Source organism: Vipera berus (genome assembly GCF_964194415.1).
Source record: "Vipera berus genome assembly, chromosome: Z".
Taxonomy (NCBI): domain Eukaryota; kingdom Metazoa; phylum Chordata; class Lepidosauria; order Squamata; family Viperidae; genus Vipera; species Vipera berus.
The window spans coordinates 431,225-453,382 of NC_138205.1; the positions used below are offsets into that span (position 1 = coordinate 431,225).

At 60.1% G+C, this 22,158-nt stretch overlaps 2 protein-coding genes across 5 annotated transcripts; one reads left to right on the forward strand and one right to left on the reverse strand.

The window, feature by feature from the left end:
- The first annotated feature begins 41 nt into the window (after window positions 1-41).
- On the forward strand, window positions 42-13,302 carry LOC308678519 (uncharacterized protein). Of its 2 annotated transcripts, none has more exons than XM_081345741.1 (3): window positions 42-795; window positions 9,694-9,829; window positions 10,856-13,302. In XM_081345741.1, the coding sequence occupies exons 1-3, from the start codon at window positions 573-575 to the stop codon at window positions 10,935-10,937; spliced, it is 441 nt and encodes a 146-aa protein (XP_081201867.1). In that variant the 5' UTR covers window positions 42-572; the 3' UTR covers window positions 10,938-13,302. The 2 variants fall into 2 exon arrangements, with proteins under 2 accessions (XP_081201867.1, XP_081201866.1); XM_081345740.1 differs by having other exon boundaries at window positions 44-790.
- Window positions 13,078-21,440, reverse strand: LOC308678518 (arf-GAP domain and FG repeat-containing protein 2-like). 3 transcript variants are annotated; one of them, XM_081345737.1, is made up of 12 exons: window positions 21,192-21,440; window positions 18,521-18,614; window positions 17,897-18,012; window positions 16,255-16,345; window positions 15,868-15,988; window positions 15,376-15,495; window positions 14,873-14,975; window positions 14,683-14,747; window positions 14,499-14,591; window positions 13,624-13,752; window positions 13,438-13,523; window positions 13,078-13,301 (listed from the first exon to the last, which is right to left on the reverse strand). In XM_081345737.1, the coding sequence occupies exons 1-12, from the start codon at window positions 21,410-21,412 to the stop codon at window positions 13,230-13,232; spliced, it is 1,311 nt and encodes a 436-aa protein (XP_081201863.1). In that variant the 5' UTR covers window positions 21,413-21,440; the 3' UTR covers window positions 13,078-13,229. The 3 variants fall into 3 exon arrangements, with proteins under 3 accessions (XP_081201863.1, XP_081201865.1, XP_081201864.1); XM_081345739.1 differs by lacking the exon at window positions 15,376-15,495; XM_081345738.1 differs by lacking the exon at window positions 14,499-14,591.
- Between the last annotated feature and the right edge of the window lie 718 nt (window positions 21,441-22,158).

Sequence of the window (22,158 nt, forward strand, 5' to 3'; positions counted from 1 at the left end):
TTGGGCAGCCCAGAGCAGAAGGGTCCTGCCTTGGGGGGCACGCAGGAAAGGTCCCTCCTGCCCAGAAACGTACGCTGAGGACCACCTCTGGGTGCCCAGAACACCGGGGGGGGGAGGGGGGGCTCGGCTCTCCTCTGCCGCAAAAGAGCCAGAGAAATCCACTGGTGCTGAAGAGGCCCCTTCTCGGCCCACTGGTCAACCGGGAGCTGGACGCCTCAGGGGGAAGAGCCAAAGGAGGCCTTCAGAAGTTCATCCCAGGGGCCTTGATCGCCCCCCTCTCCATTTCCTTCAGCTTTGCTGCACAAATCTCAGGTGCTCACAGCTGCCGCCTCGGAAAAACAGCTCCCCAGCACAGTCCCCTCAACTCAAGGAGTTTGCAGAAAAAGGAAAAAAAAAGAGAAAATCTGACACCCCAGGACGGCTAAGGGACCTGCCAAAGGCCCCCCCCAATTCGTGGCAGCCCCCCAGGGATCTTCCCACAAGGCCGGATTTACGCCCTTAGTCCGCAGTGGAAGTTCTTCGCTGCTCCGAAGTTTCCTTGGTTTGCAAAAAGTTTGAATTTAGTAAGTCACATGCAGAGCGGAGGGGGAGGAAAAAAAAGGCAGAAAAACAAACATCAGCCGTCCCAGCTTTTCCACGCGGTCGTTCTGCAGTCGATAAACTCAGCAGCCATTAAAAAGAGCCTTTCTGGCTCCGGCGCCCGTTTCCCTTCGGAAGCTGCGCGGAGGAGCGAAAATCCAGTTTTTCAGGGCGCGGAATCCCTGGTGGAAAAGGGCAAGAGACAAGCAAGGTCAGGTGCGACGTTTGGCCAAACCTCACCGCGCATTTCACGGAAGTCGTTAGCAAAAAGAAAAGCAGCAGCGGGGGGGGGGGCGGGGCGGGAGAAAAGGAGCAGCGGGGGGGGTCTCGGCCACCTCACAGGGCCGCTCACGGAGGGGACAGCCGGGAGTTTCGAGGCCAAATGTCAGCCGCGACTCTCGGGCAAGGGGGACCCGCTTAGCATCCCTCCGGCCGAGGCCCTTCGGGGCCGCCCGGTCTGTCTAAGCGCCCTTTCGCCAAAGTGGGGGGTGGTGGAGAAGAGAGACCCCCCCCCTTTTCTTCCGCCTAATAAAAGGGGCAGCCCTGCAAGCCGGCCCAGAAAGCCCCACAGTGGCCGCGGGGGGGAGGCGGCGTCGGGGCGGGGGGGGCCGTCGGGGGCCGCGGAACCCACCTCTGGCTGCGGAGGGGACACGCGCGCCTCTTCAGCGCCCAAAGTCGGCCGGCCGAAGAGGCGGAGGCCGTGCGGAGGGGCCGCTCGGCGTGGCAGGCAAGACGGCGGGGTCCCCGCCACGACTCACGGCTCGCCCGCCCCGCCGGCCAAACCTCCGCGGGACCCGCCAGGCCGGCAGCAGCAGTGGGAGCCCGCCGCCTCCTGCCAAGCCCGTCCTCCGCCCCGACCGACCGGCCCCGGGGCCCCGCCACCCCTGCTCCGGCCGCCGGGGGAAGCCGGCTCGGCGCCCCTAAGCAGCTGGCTCCTCGGGCGCTTCCAGCAGCGGAGGGCCCCGGGCACGCGTGGGGCTGCGGGAGGCGGAGGGCCGAGCGGGCGCCGCCGACCCGCCCCGCTCCCCCGGGCCGACTTTATACACAGCGCTGCCGCAGCCCGGGCGGGCCGCCGCCGCGGTCCTAGCGCCCCCGGACGGGCGCCCTCCCCGGGACGGGAGTGGGTGCCCCCTCCCTGCGCGCAAGGCGCCGGCCCGGCTGCCGTTCCGAGGAGGCGGATTCGTTGGGCGAGGCCGGCCTAACCCGCGAAGCCAACCCGCATCGTGCTTGGCGCGTCGTGCGAACCCACCTGCCCGGGTCCGCGCCCGACTGGCACCTCGCGCGCTCTCTGCCGAGCTGGGGGGCTCCGGAGTAGCGGCGAGCATCCCTAAGCGGACGGCGCTCAGAAGGGCCGGCCTTGGCCTTCTCAAGTCCCCCCACCGCCGCCCGAAGGCCAGCGGATCCTCCCACGGGGCTTCTGGAACGCCCGCGGAGCCTCTTTCGGGACCGGGGCCTCCCCCCGAGACCTGGGATGGCGAGTCCGCCCGACGGCCTTGGATCGAGCGGTCCCCGAACCAAGGAGGCCGCTTGGCGACCCCCACGCGCCTGGCGGGACTCGAGTTGCTTCGGTTTAAGGAGTTGAGCGGTTTGCCGGAAGGAGTCGCGGGGTAAGGGGGGGGCGCTGGGGGCAGTAAGAAGCCGGGAAGAGCGGCAGCCGCGCCCCCCACCCGGGGCAGGGTCGTACCGGACGCTGCCCCCGCCGGGCTCCCCACTCGCCCCGGGTCGGACCCCGACTCGGCCCGCCGTGCAGACGGGGAGAGGGGGCGGCCGGCTTCGCGAGGCTGCTCACAGCCGGCCCGAATTTACACGGGTGTTTTGCGCGAAGCTCCTGCCGGCCCCGCGCCTTCGCTCGGCCTCGCTGTCCCGGGGCGCCGAGGGGAGAGCGGCCCCCCCGCGTGGGCGTGGGGATGTGGCGTGGCGGGGAGAGCCGCGCTTGGGCGTCGTCGCTGCCGGCCAATCAGAGGCGGCCCCGGTTCTCCGGCCAGCTGAATCCGCGGCCCGGCCAATCGGGAGCGGCCTCCTTCCTCCGCCCCCGGGCGCCTCTTTCGGCCGCGGGCTCCCCATCTGCGGGCGGGGCGGTGGTGCGGCGGGGGCCGCCGGAGACCTGAGTTCAGGAGCTTGTAACGTCAGCCTCGCCCGATTCCGGATTCTCCTTCGGAGGCCTGGCGCGTTGCTGCGTTCTCTGATGGCACAACAGCCCCGCGGGGTGGGCCGGGAGAGAAGACCCGGCTCAACAACGCCCAGGGAGCTTCCATGCCCGAGGATGGGCTGCCCTGTGGTCTCGCCGCTTCTGCGCTCCCTGGGATTCGAATGAGGTCGGAAAGGGCTTTCAATCCGTCCATCAGAATAGACTGGAAGGGACCCTGGAGGACTTCTAGTCCAGCCCCCTACTCAAGCAGGAGAACCTATAGTGCCATCTCAGACAAGTGTCTGGCCTCTTCTTAAAAATCTCCAGTGATGGAGCACCCACGATTTCTGGCGGCCAGCTGTTCCACTGGTTCATTGTCCCCACTGTCAGGAAGTTTCTCTTTAATCCCAGGTTGCTTCTCTCCTTGATCAGCTTCCATTCATTGTGTCTCTTCCACCCCTCTGATTCTCTGGAGAATAACGTGACCCCCTCCTCTTCTTTGGGGCAGCCCCTCAAATCCTGAAATGCTGCTTTCGTGTCCCCCCTATTTCTGCTTTTCTCTATAGCCAGACCCAAGTCCCGCAGCTGTTCTTCGTATGTTTTGGTCTCCAGGTCTTGGATCCTCTTAGTTGCTCTTCTCTGCTTTTCCCAAACTCTCAACGTCTTTTTTCTGATATGGTGACCAAAATTGGCTGCAGTATTCCAGGTGTGGCCTCACTAGGGCTTACAAAGCGGTATGAGTCCTTTGCGTGATCTTGATTCTATGCCTCTGTTTATGCAACCCAGGATTGTGTTGGCTTTTTTGGCTGCTGCCGCACACGGCTGGCTCAGGGTCAAGCGATCGTCCACTGGGACTCCGAGGTCCCTCTCAGAGTTTCAGACAGGTGGCTGACCATTCTTTTCCTTTCTTTACATTATAGAAGGAGGGACCAGATCCTTCCAAAAACCTCTTGATTCCTCACCAAGATGACCAGATATTATTGTACGATTATTCAAACTCTACGTGACTCACAACAATAAAAAAACAAACCATAAAATCCATGGAAGATGAAAGATGGCAAAACCCATGGGCAGAAGGAGCTTCCCAGCCTCAATGCAGTCTGCCCCCACCCCGCAAAGAGCCAGCTCTTGAAACAGCAATGGGGGGGGGTATCCAAGGCCTTCCTTGCGCTCCCACCAGTCCGAAGGGGGTCAGGCTAGGAAGCTGGGGAGGGGGGGGCAGGAGCCTGGACACCCCGCTTTGGGAGGCAGCTTTCCGGCTGGGTGTTCAGGCCCAGAGGAGCTGAGTGGCGGCCGATGGTTGTGTTGTTGCAGCCAGCGGAGAGAGGAGGGCAGGGAGCAGCCAGCCAGCCTTCGGGGAGGCAGGCACAGTGGCGTTGCCCAGGCAGCCACGGAGCGTGGCCTCTGTGGCTGGGAGCTGGCAAAGGGCACCGGGGAGACACCCTGCAGGCGGCCTCCTCTTCTGCCCCCCCCTCCAGCCCAGCAACTGCAATTCCCTGTTTTTCCGCTGCCGCTGCGGTCAAGGAAATTCCCCTCTGCAGAAGGAATGGAAAGAAAGAGGTTTTGATGTGGCAAATGGCGAAAAATAATTTAGGGGAGATGGCAGGCTCCTCATGGTGGGTGGAGGGTCCCAGGAGTAAAATGGCCCCCCCTTTCCGTCTGCAGCTGGGGTGGGGGAAGGAAGTGGAAGGGGCAGGCTGGCCCCCTTCACCAACGCCCCCCCAGGGTAGGGAAGGACAGGCCAAGGACGGAGGGAAGGGCAATGTTTACAGCAAACAGGGGCCCGATAAGGAAGGCCTCTCTGCACGGGGTCTGCCCCCTCCCAACCATGAAGACTTGCCTGCGCCTGCCCCCCCTTCTCCAGCCCAGACCCTGCCAAGCCACAGCACGCCCAGGCTGACTCAGCTTGGAAGAGTCATCCTTCGCTTGCCGTTGGTGGTGGGTGGGCAGGGGGCTCAGGCCTCACCCCAGGAGGCCTTTGGTCGAGGGGGGCTTCAGGCCCACCCACTCTAGGAAGGGTAAAAGGGCTGTGGCCCATGTTTCTCTCAGTGAAAGAAGCCCCTTTGTAGTCATGCCCTGCAACGGGTCCGCAACAATGGGAGGCCAGGCTGGGGAAGGGGAGGTGCGACCCATCCAGGAGGGGGGGGAGAGAGCTGCAGAGGAACATGGACGCAGGAATCCACTGCAACGGTTTATGGAGCCCACGTCTGATCATCTCCTTCACGGCTTGGAACAGGAAGCGCCCCCTGCCATGCGCTGCCCACCTTCTCTCTGCCGTGGGGCAGGCTGGGGGGGGGCTCTCCTGCTCGGGCTTGATGGGGGAGCCTAACTGAAGAAGCCATGTTGCTCCTATGTCGTGGCTCTGCTCAGTGTTGCAGGAGGGCCAGCGTGCAACCGTGCTCAGTCCGAGTGCCCACCGCTCCTTGCCCCCGGGTCGGGTGGCTCAAAGCAGATGCGCCCCAAGGTCTCCTGGCACGGCAGACGCAACCCCTGAGCACATGGGTGTGTGTGGGGGGGACAGTTGCTTCCTTGGGGGCTGCCCCCTCTGGCCTTGGGTCTGGAGCACATACAGACTGCTGAGCCTCCTTTGGCTGGTTCAGCTTCAGCGAATAAGCCCAGCCACACAAGACACTAAGCTATAAATCAGGGTTAACAAGCCACAGCTCTGCTTAGGCACCGCAGGGGCCCCCACCATGCCGTGTCACCCAATGTCAGCCCGGACACGGCTGTTGTTGTTAGCTGCGAAGTCGTGTCCGACCTATCGCGACCCTATGGACAACATTCCTCCAGGCCTTCCTGTCCTCTACCATCTTCTGGAGTCCATTTAAGCTCACGCCTCCTGCTTCAGTGACTCCATCCAGCCACCTTGTTCTCTGTCGTCCCCTTCTTCTCTTGCCCTCAACCTTTCCTAGCATTAGGCTCTTCTCCAGTGAGTCCTTCCTTCTCATTAGGTGGCCAAAGGATTTGAGTTTTAGCTTCAGGATCTGGCCTTCTAAATAGCAGTCAGGGTTGATCTCCTCTAGGACTGACCGGTTTGATCGCCTTGCAGTCCAAGGGACTCGCAGGAGTCTTTTCCAGCACCAGAGTTCAAAGGCCTCAATTCTTTGGTGCTCAGCCTTTCCTATGGTCCAACTTTCACAGCCATACATTGCAACTGGGAAGACCATAGCCTTGACTATACGCACTTTTGTTGACAGGGTGATGTCTCGGCTTTTTAGTGTGCTGTCTAGATTTGCCATGGCTTTCCTCCCCAGGAGCAAAGCATCTTTTAATTTCTTGGCTACAGTCCGCATCTACAGTGATCTTGGAGCCCAGGAAAATAAAATCTGTCACTACCTCCATTTCTTCCCCATCTATTTGCCAGGAATTGAGAGGGCCAGATGCCATGATCTTGGTTTTCTTAATGTTAAGTTTCAACCCAAGTTTTGCACTCTCCTTCTTCACTCGCAACAAGAGACTCTTCAGTTCCTCTTCACTTTCTGCCATTAGAGTGGTATCATCTGCATATCTTAGGTTGTTGATATTTCTCCCGGCAATCTTAATTCCAACTTTTGATTCATCTAGCCCTGCCTTTCTCATGATGTGCTCTGCATACAAGTTAAATAGGCAGGGCGACAGTATATCCGTGTCCAGTTCTCACTGTTGCTTCTTGACCCGCATATAGGTTTCTCAAGAGACAAATAAGATGGTCTGGTACTCCCATCTCTTTAAGAACTTGCCACAGTTTGTTATGATCCACACAATCAAAGGCTTTAGCGTAGTCAATGAAGCAGAAGTAGATGTTTTTCTGGAACTCTCTAGCTTTCTCCATGATCCAGCGTATGTTGGCAATTTGATCTCTAGTTCCTCTCCCTCTTCGAAATCCTGCCTGTACTTCTGGTAGCTCTCGATCCACATACTGCTGGAGTCTAGCTTGTAGGATTTTAAGCATAACTTTACTAGCATGAGAAATGAGTGCAATGGTGCGATATTTTGAACATTCTTTGGCACTGCCTTTCTTTGGAATTGATCTGATCTTTTCCAATCCTGTGGCCACTGGTGAGTTTTCCAAATTTGCTGGCAAATTGAGTGTAGCACTTTTACTGCATCGTCTTTTAAGATTTTGAACAGTTCAGCTGGAATTCTGTCACCTCCACTAGCTTTGTTGTTGCTCAGCTTTTCTAAGGCCCACTTCACTTCACATTCTAGGATGTCTGGCTCGAGGTCAGTGACCACCTCATTGTGATTATCAGGGACGTTAAGCTCATTCTTGTATAGTTCTTCTGTGTAATTTTGCCACCTCTTCTTAATCTCTTCTGCCTCTGTTAGGTCCCTGCCATTTTGGTCCTTTATCATGCCCATTTTTGCATGAAACGTTCCCTTCATCTCCCCAATTTTCTTGAAAAGATCTCTGGTCCTCCCTATTCTATTGTTTTCTTCTATTTTTTTGCACTGTTCATTTAAGAAGGCATTCTTATCTCTTCTAGCTATTCTCTGGAATTCTGCATTCAACTGGGCGTATCTTTCTTTTTCTCCCTTGCCTTTCGCTTCCCTCCTTTCCTCAGCTATTTGCAAAGCTTCCTCAGACAGCCATTTTGCTTTCTTGCATTTCTTTTTCTTTGGGATGGTTTTGGTTGCTACTTCTTGTACAATGTTGCGAACCTCTGTCCATAGTTCTTCAGGCACTCTGTCTATCAGATCTAATTCCTTAAATCTATTTGTCACCTCTACTGTATATTCAACAGGGATATGATTTAATTCATAACTGAGTGGCCTAGTGCTTTTCCCTACTTTCTTCAGTTCGGACATGGCTACAAGCTTTCTAAAACCTGGTTAAGCGCCATCCCTGTTTCATGCACGGGGTTCTGATGGAGGCATGGGAGGACCTGAGTCTCCTTGAGATGCCAACCCTGCATGGAGAATGGTCTGCCCAAGGTGAGCGGGCACAGCGTCCTTCAGCCCACCGCCCAGGAGGAGCCGCCCTCCTCCTTCCCTGCCGCACATGTGTGGCCTCAAGAGACGGCCTCCCGGGGCCGGGGGGGGGATGTTTTGAGTCGCAACCCTGCCTTGTTTACTAAACCTGGCCTGCTGCTGCTGGCTTGGGCCCCTCATTTGTGGGCAAACACTCAGCTGTGGTCTGGGCACGTGGGAAAACTGCCCTGATTACAGTCAGCAGGAGAACCCAGCTTCCGGCAACTCGGGTCTGACTTTCAAGAGAGAGAGAGAGAGAGAGAGAGAGAGAGAGAGAGTGAGGAGGGAGAGAGAGAGAGAGAGAGAGAGAGAGAGAGAGAGAGAGAGAGAGAGAGAGAGAGAGAGAGAGAGAGAGAGAGAGAGAGAGAGAGAGAGAGAGAGAGAGAGAGAGAGAGAGAGAGAGAGAGAGAGAGAGAGAGAGAGAGAGAGAGAGAGAGAGAGAGGAGAGAGAGAGAGAGAGAGAGAGAGAGAGGGAGAGAGAGAGAGAGGAGGGAGAGAGAGAGAGAGAGAGAGAGAGAGAGAGAGAGAGAGAGAGAGAGAGAGAGAGAGAGGGAGAGAGGGAGAGAGAGAGAGAGAGAGAGAGAGAGAGAGAGAGAGAGAGAGAGAGAGAGAGAGAGAGAGAGAGAGGAGAGAGAGAGAGAGAGAGAGAGAGAGAGAGAGAGAGGGGAGAGAGAGAGAGAGAGAGAGAGAGAGAGAGAGGAAAGAAAAGGGGGAAAAAAGAGAAAAAGCGGAAGTGACGCAGAGAAAGACAGAGGAAAAGAGGAGAGAGAGGAAGAAAAAGACAGAAACACACACACACACAGAGAGAGAGAGGAAAGCTCTTGCTTTATGGATACACTGGATGCATCTCTCTCTCTCTCTCTCTCTCTTGCTGGGGGGGGGAGGTCAGTGGGGCAGGACCAGGGCAGAAACCTACATTAAGGGGTCCAGCTTCGCTAGGCTGACTGCAAGCTCTGGCTGTTGGATCCACCGTCAATGACGCTCACCCAGGGGCAGCTGGGATCTCCCTCCTTGTACCCCCCTGTGGGGAAGGGGGGGGGAGGGAAGAATCTGCTTGAGAAGGTGGTCCGCAGGCGGCTGGCACCCGGTGATGCCTCTGCCTTTTGGCAAGAGGCCACTCCTAGGAACGGCTGGCCCGGACTGACCACTCAGTGGCTCCCGAGGCTGATGGGACAGGTGAACATGGCTGGGGGGGGGAGGCTCTGGGCAGGCAGACTGAGCCTCCCCTCACCCCCGCTGGACCCCAACAGGGACCTTTCTCAGAGGCCCACCAGCTGTTAACTGGCAGGGCCACAAAAGCTGCTGCCCCATTGACCCCCTTCCTGGCAGTGTCTCAAGAGGTGGGGGTGCCTGGCCCCCGGGAGGCACCTCAGAGGGCCCCAGCCCTGAGGCAGGGTCTCCGGGGGAAAGAAGGGGGTCGCATCAGCCCTGAGGTCACAGAGGCTTTGCTCTCTCCCTTGCCAGGCTGCCCAGCCGGGGGGGGGGGAGAAGCTGCCCCATGGTGCCCTGGGCCACCCTGGCCCTCGTGGCCACCAATGTGGCCTTCTTCTGCCGCCCTGTCCATCCCCCCGGCAGGGCCTGCCTGAGCGTGCAGTCCGTGTGGGGCCAGGGCCAGTGGGGCCGGCTGCTCTGGGCCCCCTTCCACCACCTGGGCCTCTTCCACCTGCTCCTCAACATGGCCACCCTCCTCTGGCTGGGCTGGGCCCTGGAGCAGGAGGTCGGCACCCTCCGGACGGGGGCTCTGCTGCTGGCACTGGCCCTGCTGGGGGGGCTGCTCCACCTCGGGCTGAACTCTCTGCTGGCGCGAGTGACGGGGCAGTCCTGGTACCGGGAGCACTGCGCGGTGGGCTTCTCAGGTGCCGCCTCCCCGGTGGGCTCGGAAGCCCAGGAGCGAGCGGGAGGGCACGGAGGGGGGGCTGGCCAGTGAGGAGAGGCCCCTGAGCCGGCTGTGGGTGCCAGAAGGGGTGGGTGGGCGTTGGGACCCCCCCCCTTCCCTCCTGCCTCACAGGGGCCCCTCCTGTCCTGGTGCACCACAGGGGTCCTCTTTGCCCTGGAAGCAATGGACGGGCAGGTGGAGGCCTTTCCCGTGGCAACCATGGCTGCAGGCATCACCCTGACGACCAGGTGGCTCTGCGTTCTGGAGTGCCTGGGCCTGGCCCTCTTCTACCCCAGGTAAGGACCGGAACTCCCCCACACCCTTAGGCAGGCCACGGAAACCGGCCTGGGGCTTCTGGACTGCTCCCTCCCAGGGTTTGGAGGGCTTGGAGGCCTCTCCTCCACGACCCCCTCCTTAAAGCTAGCCCAGCCGGTGGCCACCACCATGTCTCATGGGAATGAACTCCCCAGGACGCAAGAAGCAGCCTTTATTTTTATTTATTTTATTTTAATTCCATTTATATCCCGCCCTTCTCCGAAGACTCAGGGCGGCTTACAAGCTTAGCAGTAGCCTTTATTCTATGTATATGCCTGCTTGTTAGGGCTTTCACACACACCCCAAGCGGCATTATTACAAAGTCAGCTTATTGCCCCCAACAATCTGGGTCCTCATTTTACCTACCTCGGAAGGATGGAAGGCTGAGTCAACCTTGAGCCTGGTGGGATGCGAACCTGCACTGATTGCAGGCAGCTGGTGTTACTTAAGGAGGCATTAGCCCACTGCTCCACCAAGGCTCTTTCCTGTCTGCCCAGGGCCCCACTAGGCCAGAGGCCTCCAAGGAGAGGGGGGGTGGTCCCACGGGAGGGACCTGGAGGCCTCTGCTCCCACCCCACTCAGGGGCAACCACAGGGGGCCACGGAACATCATTGCAGATTCCCCGATGCATCTGGGCCTGGATGGCTTTCTGACCATCTTTATGGCACCTGATCTTGTGGGTTTAATTAAACATTTGGCTAAATGAAAAAACTGAACTTGGACTTAGGGGCAAGTGGGCCAACCCTGGGCCTGGCTCTGGCCAGCTTCACTGAGCTCTGAGTGAAGAGCAGCACTTGTGGCCATCTTAAGCCGCTTGAGGAACCTCAAGAGATGTGGCTTGGAAGCCTTGACTGTGTCACCCCTTCCCCAAACTTGGGAGTTGTTGGCACTTTGGGAAGACAGCCAGGAGGAGCCCACCTCCAGGCTGCCACGGTGGGTGGGAGACGGGCACTGTGGTCCAAGATCAAAGCCGCAAACGTGTCCTTGCATTTCTGTCCCCAACGCAGGAGCTCCTTCACCGGTCACCTCTCCGGCATCCTGCTTGGGCTGACTCTGTCCAACACCAACCTGCTCAGCGCGATCATCTGAAGAACGTGCCCCCACCCCCGTCCTGGCTCTGGGGTGGGCAAAGCAGAAAGAGAAGGCCAGCCTGCCCCAAATACAGCCTCTTCCACGTGGCTCTGCGTCAGAGGTCTCTGTGGGTGGAGTGGAGCCACGCCGCCCCTACACCAGCCTTCCAGCAGAGGTGCCCTGGGGCCACTGCTGAAGGCAGGCCAGGACCACCACCCCCATTGGCTTAGCCTCTAGGACCCCTCCCAACCTGCACAGGCTGAATCTTCCCCATCAGTCCCAGAAACAATAGCCACCCCCCCCACCCCAGCAGCACCACCCAGCTCCTTGGAAGGACCCCGATGAGCCTGTTGGAGGGAGCAGGAAGCCGTTCCATGCAAGCATCACCGCAGGCTGTGGCTGCTCCTGGGTTCCGCTCTACGCAGGACATCATGTAGACCCGAGGGTGGGTAGGTGGGTGGTGTATGTCTGTGTCCGTCCGTTACCTTGGCAACATTAAGGCTTGTGGGCATCAGCTCCCAGAATTCCCCAGCCACGTCCAACCTCGGCAACTTTTGTGGACTTCAAAGTCCAGAATTCTGGCTGGGGAATTCTGGGAGTTGAAGTCCACAAGCCCTTCAAAGTCCTCCTGGACTCCCCCGGTCCAGATCCAGCTCGGTGGGGTCCCACTTAGGATACCAACTTCAGCGTCATAGGGGTTTTTCCGTGGGAGCGCAGCCGGGCCCAACCCAGGCTGCGATCAGCTCGAGGCCACCTCGGCACAGCTGACCGGCTTTGGGGTGGGGTGGGGTTGGTTGAGCCCGTCTATCAGGTTGCTCCCCCCATAGAAGGTGGGCTGAAAAGGCATCTCCTGGGCACCTCCCCACCACATCTCGTGTGCGTGTGTGTTTCCATGTGTTTTCCTTTGACCCCCCCCATGGGAAACCTCAGCAAGCAACGCGGCGGCTTTTGTAGTCACAAAAAGGCAACGGCTCTGCACCAGCACGCTCGTTAAATACTTTTTTTTTCTTGTATAGATAACTATAGACATTTTGAGTGCAACACGCTCGTGTTCTCTCTCTCTATAGATTTGGTGAGCATATAGATATAAGCCTTAAAAACGTAGGTCCATATTTTTCTCCAAAATATAAACTCCACTCTTCTTTGGGGGAGCGGGGGGGGGGAGGACTGGGGGGGGTGCTACAAAAGAACGAGGACGGTGAGCAGACCGTTCCCCCCCCCGGGGAGCCCTGGAATGAGATGCTGCAAAGAAGGAACAACGTGCAAAGGAGCCACCCACCCTGACACCCCCTCCCCCACCCTGGCATGGCTGGGGGGGGGAGGCTAAGCATAAATAAGCAAGCGTCTTTGGCTTCCAGGGGCCGGGTGGGGGGGGAGGTTAAATTCGGCCCAGTCGGATTTTCCAAAATCCCCCCAAAAAGCCTGACTGGGGAGGGGAGGGGGGCCCTTCCAAAAGCACAAATCTCACTTGTGGACGGCACTCAGCAGGCACTGATTTGACAAAGGGGGGGGCGTCGGGGATGGAAGACTTTGGAGGGCAGCATTTTGTGAGTGGGGGGGGAGCTCTGCCACGGGACAAGTGAGGGGGGGCATCCAGGCAGAAGGGAGCCCCCTCCCCAAAAGGCTCCGACCGCGGCCCCTCCCCTCTGGAAAGGAGGCGTGTGGGAGGGGGCAGCTCCCAGGGCTGCAAAGCCGGGAGGGGTCTCGGTCCCTGCTTCCTTCTCTTCAGGGTCCCCTCGGGGCTGTGGCCGGTGGGACCACAAAGCCCCCTCGCTAGCTGAAGCATCCCTGACTGACCCCCTCCACTCCGCCCCCCCCCAGGTTTAGTGCAAGAAAAAGCCAAGAGTGAGGAGAGGCAGCTGAGGGGGGGGGTCTCTGGCCTTTCCCCCCCAAATTTCCCCTGGCCAGATGCCGCCCACTGGGCGTGGGGGGAGAGGTCAGAGGGGAGAAGTGGCACCAGACTGCACATAGATGAGCCCAATTGCACTCCCCCCCCCCCCCGGCTGAAACTGCAGGACCTGCTGGAGACAACCCCCCCCTTGTGGGAGAGGAGCCCCAAGGGAAGAAAAAGCTGCAGCAGACCCAGGCTGTGCTGGGGGGGGAAGGGAAGAGGCCCATCACAGGGTGTCTTTGGCCTCGGCTGCCCCCACACCCCGACCCACACACCCCTCTGCTGGGGACCCGTCAGGGGCGGCCTTTGGCTTCCTCCGAGGCGCCCCCCCATTCCTGGGGACGGAGGCCCTGCTGGGCAGAACTGACCCCCCCACACACTGGCTGAGGGTCTCCGTCCGCACTGGGGGCCGGAGGGGGCTAGGAGAAAGGGTTGGTGGGGGGGTGCTTAGCCGGGGCGAAGCGGGGCGAAGGCGAGGCGGCCATTGGGTTCTGCAAGGGGGGAAGAGAGAGACGGAGTGAGAGTGAGGGACGCAGGCTGCTGCTGCAAGGCCCTCCCCCTGCCTTCTCGGACCCCTCCCCAGAAGCCCCTGCTCAGAGGGGGGGGGAGCAGGCCAGGCCCCCTTACCACAAAAGGGTTGGTCGAGTAGCCGGTGGGCAGTCCCAGCGGCCTCTGTCCGTCTCGGGCTGCAGGAAAGCCCCCGAAGGACGTCCCTGAAGCCAAGGAGGGGGCGGTCAAGAGAGGGAAGCGGCCGGCAACCCTTCCCCCCCCCACACACACACTGCTGCCCAGGAAGGCCGGACTCCATCTTACCCCCGTTGTGCTGCTGACCCACAACGGCCTGTGTGGGGAAGAACAGCGGCTCCTGCTGCAGTGGGGAAGCGAAGGTGCCCGAGAGCGGGGAGGCCGAGAAGCCGCTGGGGGACCCGACCAGGAAGGTGCCTGCCAGGAGAGGGTCCAGAGTGAAGGGACCTCGGAGGTCTTCTAGTCCAACCCCCCCCACCCCCGGCTCCAGCAGGAGACCCTTCGTCACTTCAGACACTCTCTTCTTGAAAACCTCCGGTTTTGGAGCACACACAACTTCTGGCGGCCAGCTGTTCCACTGGTTAATCGTCGGGAGGTTTCTCCTTAATTCCAGGTCGCTCCTCTCCTTGACCTTTCCCGCCTGCCTTCGGGGGCTTTGGAGAAAGTGCTTTCTCCTTGGGGGCTCTTGCCCCCTTCCCCCCCCCGGGGCTGGGCCGGGGCGCTGCTGCCCTTGTGGGTCCCCCCACAGCCCCAGTCGTTTCTTAGCTGCGGGGGGGGGGGCTCACAAAGCCCCTCGCGCTGAACTGAGCCCTGGAGCAAAGGGGGCTCCCACCGGGGGGCTCCCCGCAGCTTTTGAAAGGCTCGACCCGCTGAAACTCAGCCTGAAAGCCAGGCCAGCTGCGACCCCCGATCCTCCAAAGCCCCGGGGCACGTGGACTCGCACTCGAGCCCGGAGCAGGGATGGCCAGAGAGGAAGGGGCTCGTGGCCCGTTTCAGGGGGGGCCACAAGAGCGCTGGCTTCGAAGCAGCGGCCGATCCGTCCCGCCACGACTGGGCGGCACCGGGCCCACCCTCGGCCGGTCCTCTGGCCAGGGGCGCCGTTCTTGACAGGGCCGCCTGGGGGTCCCGGTGGGCTGTCCCCCCCCCGAGCAGAGGAGGCTTACCTTGGGCGAGGCCGTTGGTCTGGAAGGGGTTGGTGGAGGGCAGCGTGGGCTGGGAGACCACCGGGCTGGCAAAGGGGTTGGTGCAGGTGGGGACTGCGGGAGAGGCAGGAAGAAGGGGCGTGCCCTTGAGGGAGGACCCGAGGGTGCCCGCAGCCCCTCGCCCAAACCAAGGAGCGCTACTTACCCCCGAAGGCCGCAGCGGGGCTGGAGGGGGGCAGAACGGGGGACTGGCTAAGGGGGCCGAAGACACTGCCGGAGGAAAGAGTAGGTCAGTTGGGGGGGAGGCAGCCGCCAGGCCGGGTCCCGGATCAGCCGGTGGGGGGGGGGAGGGCCGAGGGAGGGAACCGCCTGGGCACCAGCGGGGGAAGAGCTACCTGCTCGGGACCCCTCCCATGCGGAAGGCTCCGCCCAGGCTCGGAATGCCCACTCCGGGCTGGCTGGCAGGGGAGGCGGGGAAGGCTCCCACGTGGGCGCCACCTGCAGGGCAGAGGAAGAAGAGCAGCGGTCAAGGAGGCCCTCGCTGGCAGGGCAGCCCCAAAGACGCCAGTCGCTCCCCAAAGGGGACCCCCAGACGCCTCTACTTTCAGTAGAAACACTTCCCCACGGAGCTTGGCAGGAGCGCCCCCTTCCCTCCCCCTCACAGCAGGCACGCACAGGGCGCCCCCTGCGGCCTAAGGGGTGCTGGGATGGCTGTTCTTCTGACCCCCCCACCCAAAGTGAGCCAAGACCCCCCCTCGCCCAATGAGGCTCCCAGGAGTGGCGGAAGAAGGCAAGCATCGCTGCCATCGGAATCAGACTTCTCCCCCCCCCAGAAGCATCAGAGAGGACTCCAGCCCCCTCCCGAGGCCTGAGAATGGGGGGAGGGGGCTGCGGTTACCTGCAGTGACCGGCTGGCTCTGGAAAGGGCTGTGGCTGGAGGCTAAGGGGTCCCCAAAAGTTGACAGGGCTCCCCCAAAGGCATCGAAGCTGGGAAAGGCAGGGTGAGCTGCTACTGGGCCTGAGGGCACAAATGGGGAGGGGGGGAACAGAAAGCCTTTCTCCTCAAGGACCCCCCCAACCCTTTCCAAGCACGGAGGTTGCCTTTGGGAGGGGGATTCCTCCAGCAACCCGGCAATCAGGACGGGGGAGGGAATCTGAGGCCCTTTCAGCCAGTCCGCGCTGCCCTCCCCAATTCCCCTCAGCACGATCCTCGGCCTCTTCCCTGCCGGCCCCCAGCCCCAGACTGATGCTCAGGGTCCCGACTGAGCCCCTCTCCCTTCTGAGACCACCCAGGTCTTCCTCGCTGATAGCTTCAGCCTACGGCTCCCCCACACTCAACAGGGGAGACCCCACCCACATTACGAGACCCCCTGCAGCCAGACGGGCTCACCTCCAAAGGCAGGGAAGGCAGGCCCAGGTGGGGGGGCCGCAAAGGGGTCCCCCCCTATGTCCGCCAGCAGGTCTGTGCTGGCCTTTTTGGCTGGCTGGGCAGCCGGGGCTTTCTCCGACACCTGCAAGAAAAGGAGTTATCGGGAAGCAGAAAGCCCCCCCCCGAGTAGCTCCCCTCCCCTCCAGACTGCACAAAGCCAGCCGTGAGCCAAGGACAGAGCCCCCCCCCCCGATGCGAGGGACACAGTGCCTGCCTTCAAGTCGTGTGTCAGCTTCACTAGACCCCCCCTACCCCCAAGCTGCCAGGAGCCCTTGGCTGAACTGAGCCCCCAGGGGAGCCTGTGGAAGGGCCCAGGGGAGCCCCCCCCCCTTGGCCAGGAGCTCTGACCTGGGGGGTCTTGGCGCCCGTCTTGGCTTCCGCAGGGGAACTCTGGGCACTCAAAGCGGCTAAGCTTCTGGCTTGGTCAGGCGACACATACCTGTGAGTAGAAACAGGACAGGGTGAGCCCCCCCCGGGGGAGGGGGGAAGGCTTTCCAGCCCTGCTGCCTCCTCCTCCTCCTCCTCCTTGCCCCCTTGATGAGTTTATTCCAGGGGGCAGAAGATTTCTCCTGCACACAGGCCCTCCTCGACATGCGACTAACAGAGGAGCCCGTCCCATGAAGGCCGTAACAGTTGTGAACTGGGTCAGTCCTTTTCCTTAGACTGGCCAAACCCAAGTCCCGTAGCCGTTCTTCGTCCAGGCCTCGGATCCTTAGTTGCTCTTCTCTGGACTTTTCCCTAGGTCTCAACCGTCTTTTTTGTAATGCGGTGACCAAAACTGGACGCTGGTATTCCGGGTTTGGCCTCACTAAGGCTTCATAAAGCGGTGCTAATTCCTTCTGTGATCTTGATTTTCTATCCCCCCGTTTACACAACCAAGGATGACTGCATTGGCCCTTTTGGCTGCCGCTGCCCACAGCTGGCTCACGTCTGAGGGATCGTCCACTAGGACCCCAAGGCCCCTCTCACTGTCGCTGCTTTCGAGCCGGGCGGGTGTCGCCTAATCTGCGCTTGCACCTTCGGGTCTTCCTGCCCAGGTGTAAAAGAAACCCTGGCTTTTCTACACATTAACATCATTTTTTTCCGAGCTGTCACTAAGTGAATGACACGGTCGTTAAGAAATCCCACGGCTTGTTAGGGTGTGGTCTGGGAAGTGTCTTGGCAAATCACGTGACCACGGGACACACCACGTACTGCGGGGGGGGGGAATCCTTGGAACGTCAGAACCGGGTCGCAGCAACTTCTCCGCAGGTAGGCCGCGGCTTGAAACGGTCGCCTAGCAACAAGTCCCAAGTCCTCAGATGCCAGATTTATGACCTCAAGCCCCTGAAGGCGAGGCAGGGCAGGGATTTAGCCCCACCAAGCTGCCTGTTGCAGGGCGATGCCCACTCCTGCGCAGTGGCTGCATGGAGGAGCCGGGGACTCAGAGGCCGGCCTGCCTGAGGCTTCTTCCGGGCGGCTAAAAGCAAACAGGCCGCCAGGTGGGCAAGGGGAGGGGATTCAGCAGGGCCAACCAAGGTCAAGCCCCTCCTGCCAGGTGGAAGACCTCTGAGGTGCCCTCTCGGCTCCCAATTAGGGAATTTCGGTACAAATTCAGATCTCAGGTCCTTTCAACGAGGGTGGCCAAGCCACGTCCCGCTGTTCCTTATTGGACTTTCTGCTAATGTTTGTTTTTTTTAAAAAAAAAATCTCTTTGGTTAACTTTTCTGCAGGCGGGCTGGTTAGTGGCGAGCAACAGGGGCTGGCGATCCGCCTGCTCTCTGGCCCCTGGGATGGACAGGACTTGATTTCCTGGATGGCACCGCCCAGCTCTATCAGAGTTTGCCCTGCTGGAAGCCAGCCAGGGGGAACGCTGCCGTGGAGCGCCTGAATCGACCGATTTTGCTCTGAGCCAGCCCCACGCCCCGCGTCCAGGGGGCTCTGGCCTGCACCGGTCAGCACCTGCCCGGATGCCATAGGCCGCATCCAGGGCCCCCGCTCTCACGCTCACCATCGCTTCTTCTCGTATTTCTCCTGCAGAAACTCCTTCACCTTCTGAGGGTCCTGGGAATCTGGCAGCAGGGACGACCGCGAATCGAAAGACCCCAGCCAGATCTTCCGGCAGGCCTGGGGAGGGGGTCCGAACGAGAGGAGACGGCTACAAACCAGGACGTCTCTGGAAACGGTCAGTCGTCCAGCCCACGCTTGCCCCAAAGGTGTTTCCCCCCCCCCCAAAAGGCAGTCAGACTTTCCTACCTAAGAGTCCAGTTGCCTTTTGGAAAAAGGGGCTCCTCTGGGGCTCCAAATCAGGAAGCCCATCCGTTTAATAAAAGGGTGTAGCTGAGAAGCACCACCGCACAAGGGACGTGGCCGCTCCCCCCGTGGCAAGGAGGAAGGGCTGGGCTGCTTTTTAAAATGCAAACATGCTTGCAGCGTTTTACAGGCAGACGCCCAGCTTGCATCTCTTTGCACCTTGGGGGTGGGAGGGACGTTACCCAATACATTTATATGCTGCTCAGGTTGTAGGCAGGCAACTCTGGGCGGTTTGTCAGATGCGGTGGGATGTTACAGGAATCAAAGTGTGCCTGTTCAACCGTATCACCAGAAGCAAAGCAGCCACGACCCCCCCCCTCACCTCATTCCCACGAGACTGGAGGAACTGCACCTCGCCCTCTGTGAAGGTGGTCATGGAGATGGATTTCACCCGGTGAGGGGGATTCAGGCCACGGCTACATGGGGGTGGGGGGGGGAGAGAGAGAAAAGCATTCACAAGTTACAGTAATGCACAGGTAACAGGATGACAGAGTTGGAAGGGACCTTGGAGATCTTCTAGTTCAGGGGTAGGCAACCTTGGCTCTTTTATGACTCATGGACTTCAACTCCCAGAATTCCTGAGGCAGCAGCTGGCTCAGGAATTCTGGGAGTTGAAGTCCACGAGTCATAAAAGAGCCAAGGTTGCCTACCCCTGTTCTAGTCCAAGCCCGTTTGAGCAGGAGACCGTAGACCATTTGAGACAAGTGGCTGTCCAGTCTCTTCTTAAAAACCTCCAGTGACGGAGCCGCCACAACTTCTAGAGGCAGGCAGTTCCACTGGTGAATGGTCCTCCCTGTCAGGAAGTTTCTCCTTAATTCTAGGTCGCTCCTCTCCTTGCTCAGTTTCCATCCGTTGCTTCTCTCCCCGCCTTCTGCTGCTTTGGAGGACAGCTTGACCCCTGGTGCTTTTTCAAAAGGAAACTGGACTTCAGTCCTGAACTTAAGAAGCCTTGCTGGATATGAAGCGAAAAGTCTTCAAGGAAACACAAAATCCGGTCGCCTTTTAAACAAGCACCTTTGGGACAACCGTGACCTGGATGACTGAGCACCTCCTTAGACAGGGGGAGCCCCGAAAATATTGCTATCATGTTCCCCCTGGTCCTCCTCTTACAGGCACTGACCGGAGATGGATCCTCCCGAGGAGTCAGGGCCGGGCCGGGTTTGGGGGCGAATCTTCGGCCTGTAAGAGGGCCAGCCGGGTGAGTGGGGCTGGCGACAGGACCCTCCTCCCCTTGCCCCATTCTGAGCCGAGATTCAGGTCTGGGTAGAAGCGGGCCAAGCAGCCCCCAGTTCCTGCCCCGAGGCTCTTCCTGCCTCAGTGGCAGCCAAGTTTCCACCCTTCCGAACTGCTGATTCTTCTTCAGCCCCTGGCAGTTAATGATTAAAGGGACCAAACAAGTAAGCTCTCAGACCGTCCTTCGGAGGGGGGAAGCAACACGGGGAGGGACCCAGATCAAGGCGGCTTCAGACCGGGGGCAGATCTGTCCCCTAAATCTTTGTTTCCCCAGATCAGCCACATCCACAGCTGGCTGGGGAATTCTGGGAGTTGCAGTCCACAAGTCTCAGAGTTGCCAAGACTGGACAAGGAAATAGAGTCTCAGTTGCTCCGAATCTATCCATACGCCGAGGCGGCCAAGCTCCGGAGGTTGAGCGTTCCCTACCCCTTTGAGACGCACGGTGAAATTAGGGCCGCATTTCCCTCTGACACAGGCCCCCAAAGGTGCTTCTCTCCAGGCCGCATGGCAGAGGCGAGCAAGTTGCAGCCCATTTTCAACAGAGAAACTTTCCTGGATGCTCAACGCACCTTCGCCTCTTCTTCTTCCAAGTTCAAGATGCCTTTTTCCGTGGCATCTTCCCCAGCTGTCAAGGTTCCCCCTTCATAAACTTGTTGTGGTGTGAGCAAACAACACAACTTTCCACTGCCTCAACCCTTAGTTTTCACAAACGGGCTAAAGATGTTGTGGTGAACGGTCTTTTAGATCTTGCTTGTCCTTTTTTTGGCAAGCATCTATATTTTTGCAAGATCTACCCACGGCATGCTAAGTTTGGGGCACAAATTATGTCTGCTCCAATCACTGTAGTTTCCATCTGCCAAGACCGAATTAAGGGAGTGCCCGGACATCTCCCGTCCTTGCCCCACAGACGCTGGTAGCTCGTATCTGAATTCACGTTCCCATCTGAAGCAACATCAGCCAGTGAAGGTGGCAACAGGCTGCGGGACCGAGGAACAAAATGCAGATCTGCAGCTCCCTGCATTGCCCACTTGAAAGAGCTGCCATCGTCCAGAGGCAGCGGGCCAGGGGCTGCCGGCCGCAGGGCGACCCGCACGGTTTGAGAATAGAATAAAGGGAAGGAGAGCAGTGGCAGGAAGCCGGGCATTTCCTTCGAGTCTGATGGGTGGACTTCAACTCCCAGAATTCTCCAGTGTGATGGCCGGATACGGATCTGCTCCCTCTGATCCCTTGCGGGTTTGACCTTGAACGTGGGGAGGCAACACAGCCTAGAGGCCAATGTTGCTCAACCTTGTCCGCTTGCAGAAGCGTTGACTGCAACTCCCAGATTTCCCCAGCCAGCCTGGGGAATTCTGGGAGTTGTAGTCCACACCTTTGCAAGCAGTCAAGGTTGAGAAACTCTGCTCTTCCTGGCAGAAAATACCTGCAGGCAGGCAACGTTTGTGCCCTGCAGGTGCCAGGTGTGCCGCTCAAAGGGGGGGGCAGGGCTCCCCTCCCCCTACCCAGGCAAGGGGGAGCACCCGAGGAGGGAGGGAGGGACTGGTCCCCCCCCGCAGACTCACGGGGGGGGGAGAGATCAGCCTTTGCGCCCTGCAGGTGCCAGGTGTGCCGCCCCTCCCTCCCTCCCTCCCTCCCTCCTCCCCCCACCCCGGCCTTCAAGGGCGGGGGGGCAAGACTCCTCCTTTCCCTCCCCGGAAAGCCCCCCTGCCCACCCAGGACCCCCAGGCCGGGGGAGCCCCCGGGGAAGGGAGGGGGGACTCACAGCGCCCCCGAGCAGGCGGTGCAGACGAAGCTGCCGATGGTGATGTCCACGTAGGTGACGCCGCGCTGCCCGCACTCGAAGCACAGGCGGCTGGCCGGCTCCGCGCTCACCAGCTCCCGCACGCGGCGGGACCACTGCTCCGACTCCGAGTCCCGCGGGGAGCCCGGCTTCCTCGAGCCCGGCCCGGACGCGGAGCCCCCGCCGCCCGCCGCCGCCGCCATCCGGGCGCCCCTGAGCCCCCGGCTGCCCCGGCCGCCCCTCCGCGCATGCGCCGGGCGCCGCCCACCTCGCGCGGCGCATGCTCGCCTCGCCAGCCCCCCCCCCGCGCGCACCGTTAGCCTGAGTAACGGCCGGGGCAGGGCGTGGCCTGCGGGCGCCTGCGCGGAAGGCGTCGGCCTCCTACGCCTGCCCGGGGGCGAAGCTCGAGCGTCTGTCTGCTCGGGACACGGATCTCTCGAGTGCTCTGCTTGCCAGGCGAATCTAGTCTCTCTCGTCCTTGGCTAGGCTGACTTGGCTGAACAGGGTAGAGGCCGTTAGGAAGTTTAAGGGGGATGGACTTCAACTCCCAGAATCCCCCTGGGCTGAGGAACTCTGGGAGTTGAAGTCCACGAGCCCTCTTAATCTTGCCAAGGTTGAGAAACATCGTTGTGGGCCTTCTCCAAATCAGCCACACGTTGCAAACGTTTGGGTAGCCTCGTGCACCCGGCACGTAACCCCGAAAGACCCCTGAAGACCCCCCAAGGTGGGCAGCGAGGTGGGCACTGTCCCCCACGCCCTCCGATACCCAGGATGCTCTCCCCAAGTGGGTCCCTGTCCTCGGCTTCAAGGTCCATAAAGAATGGGGACCGAGGAGAGGCTGGCAGGGTGAGCGTGCCAGGGCAGCTCAGCTGGTGGGTACCTGGAGGGGCAGCTTCATATATATAGTGTTTTATTTTTTATTTTTTATTAGTTTTCCAATATTACAACA

What these genes read in the sequence shown, in the direction of transcription:
- LOC308678518 (XM_081345737.1), bottom strand. Translation starts at nt 21,412, where the DNA reads ATGGCGGCGGCGGCGGGCGGCGGGGGCTCCGCGTCCGGGCCGGGCTCG. An exon ending in AAATACGAGAAGAAGCGATG is followed by an intron (nt 16,346 to 17,896) that starts GTGAGCGTGAGA and finishes TTCTACTCACAG; the next exon opens with GTATGTGTCGCCTGACCAAG. An exon ending in GGGTCAGCAGCACAACGGGG is followed by an intron (nt 13,524 to 13,623) that starts GTAAGATGGAGT and finishes CCTTGGCTTCAG; the next exon opens with GGACGTCCTTCGGGGGCTTT.
- LOC308678519 (XM_081345740.1), top strand. Translation starts at nt 573, where the DNA reads ATGCAGAGCGGAGGGGGAGGAAAAAAAAGGCAGAAAAACAAACATCAG. An exon ending in AAGGGCAAGAGACAAGCAAG is followed by an intron (nt 791 to 9,693) that starts GTCAGGTGCGAC and finishes GGTGCACCACAG; the next exon opens with GGGTCCTCTTTGCCCTGGAA. An exon ending in CTGGCCCTCTTCTACCCCAG is followed by an intron (nt 9,830 to 10,855) that starts GTAAGGACCGGA and finishes TCCCCAACGCAG; the next exon opens with GAGCTCCTTCACCGGTCACC.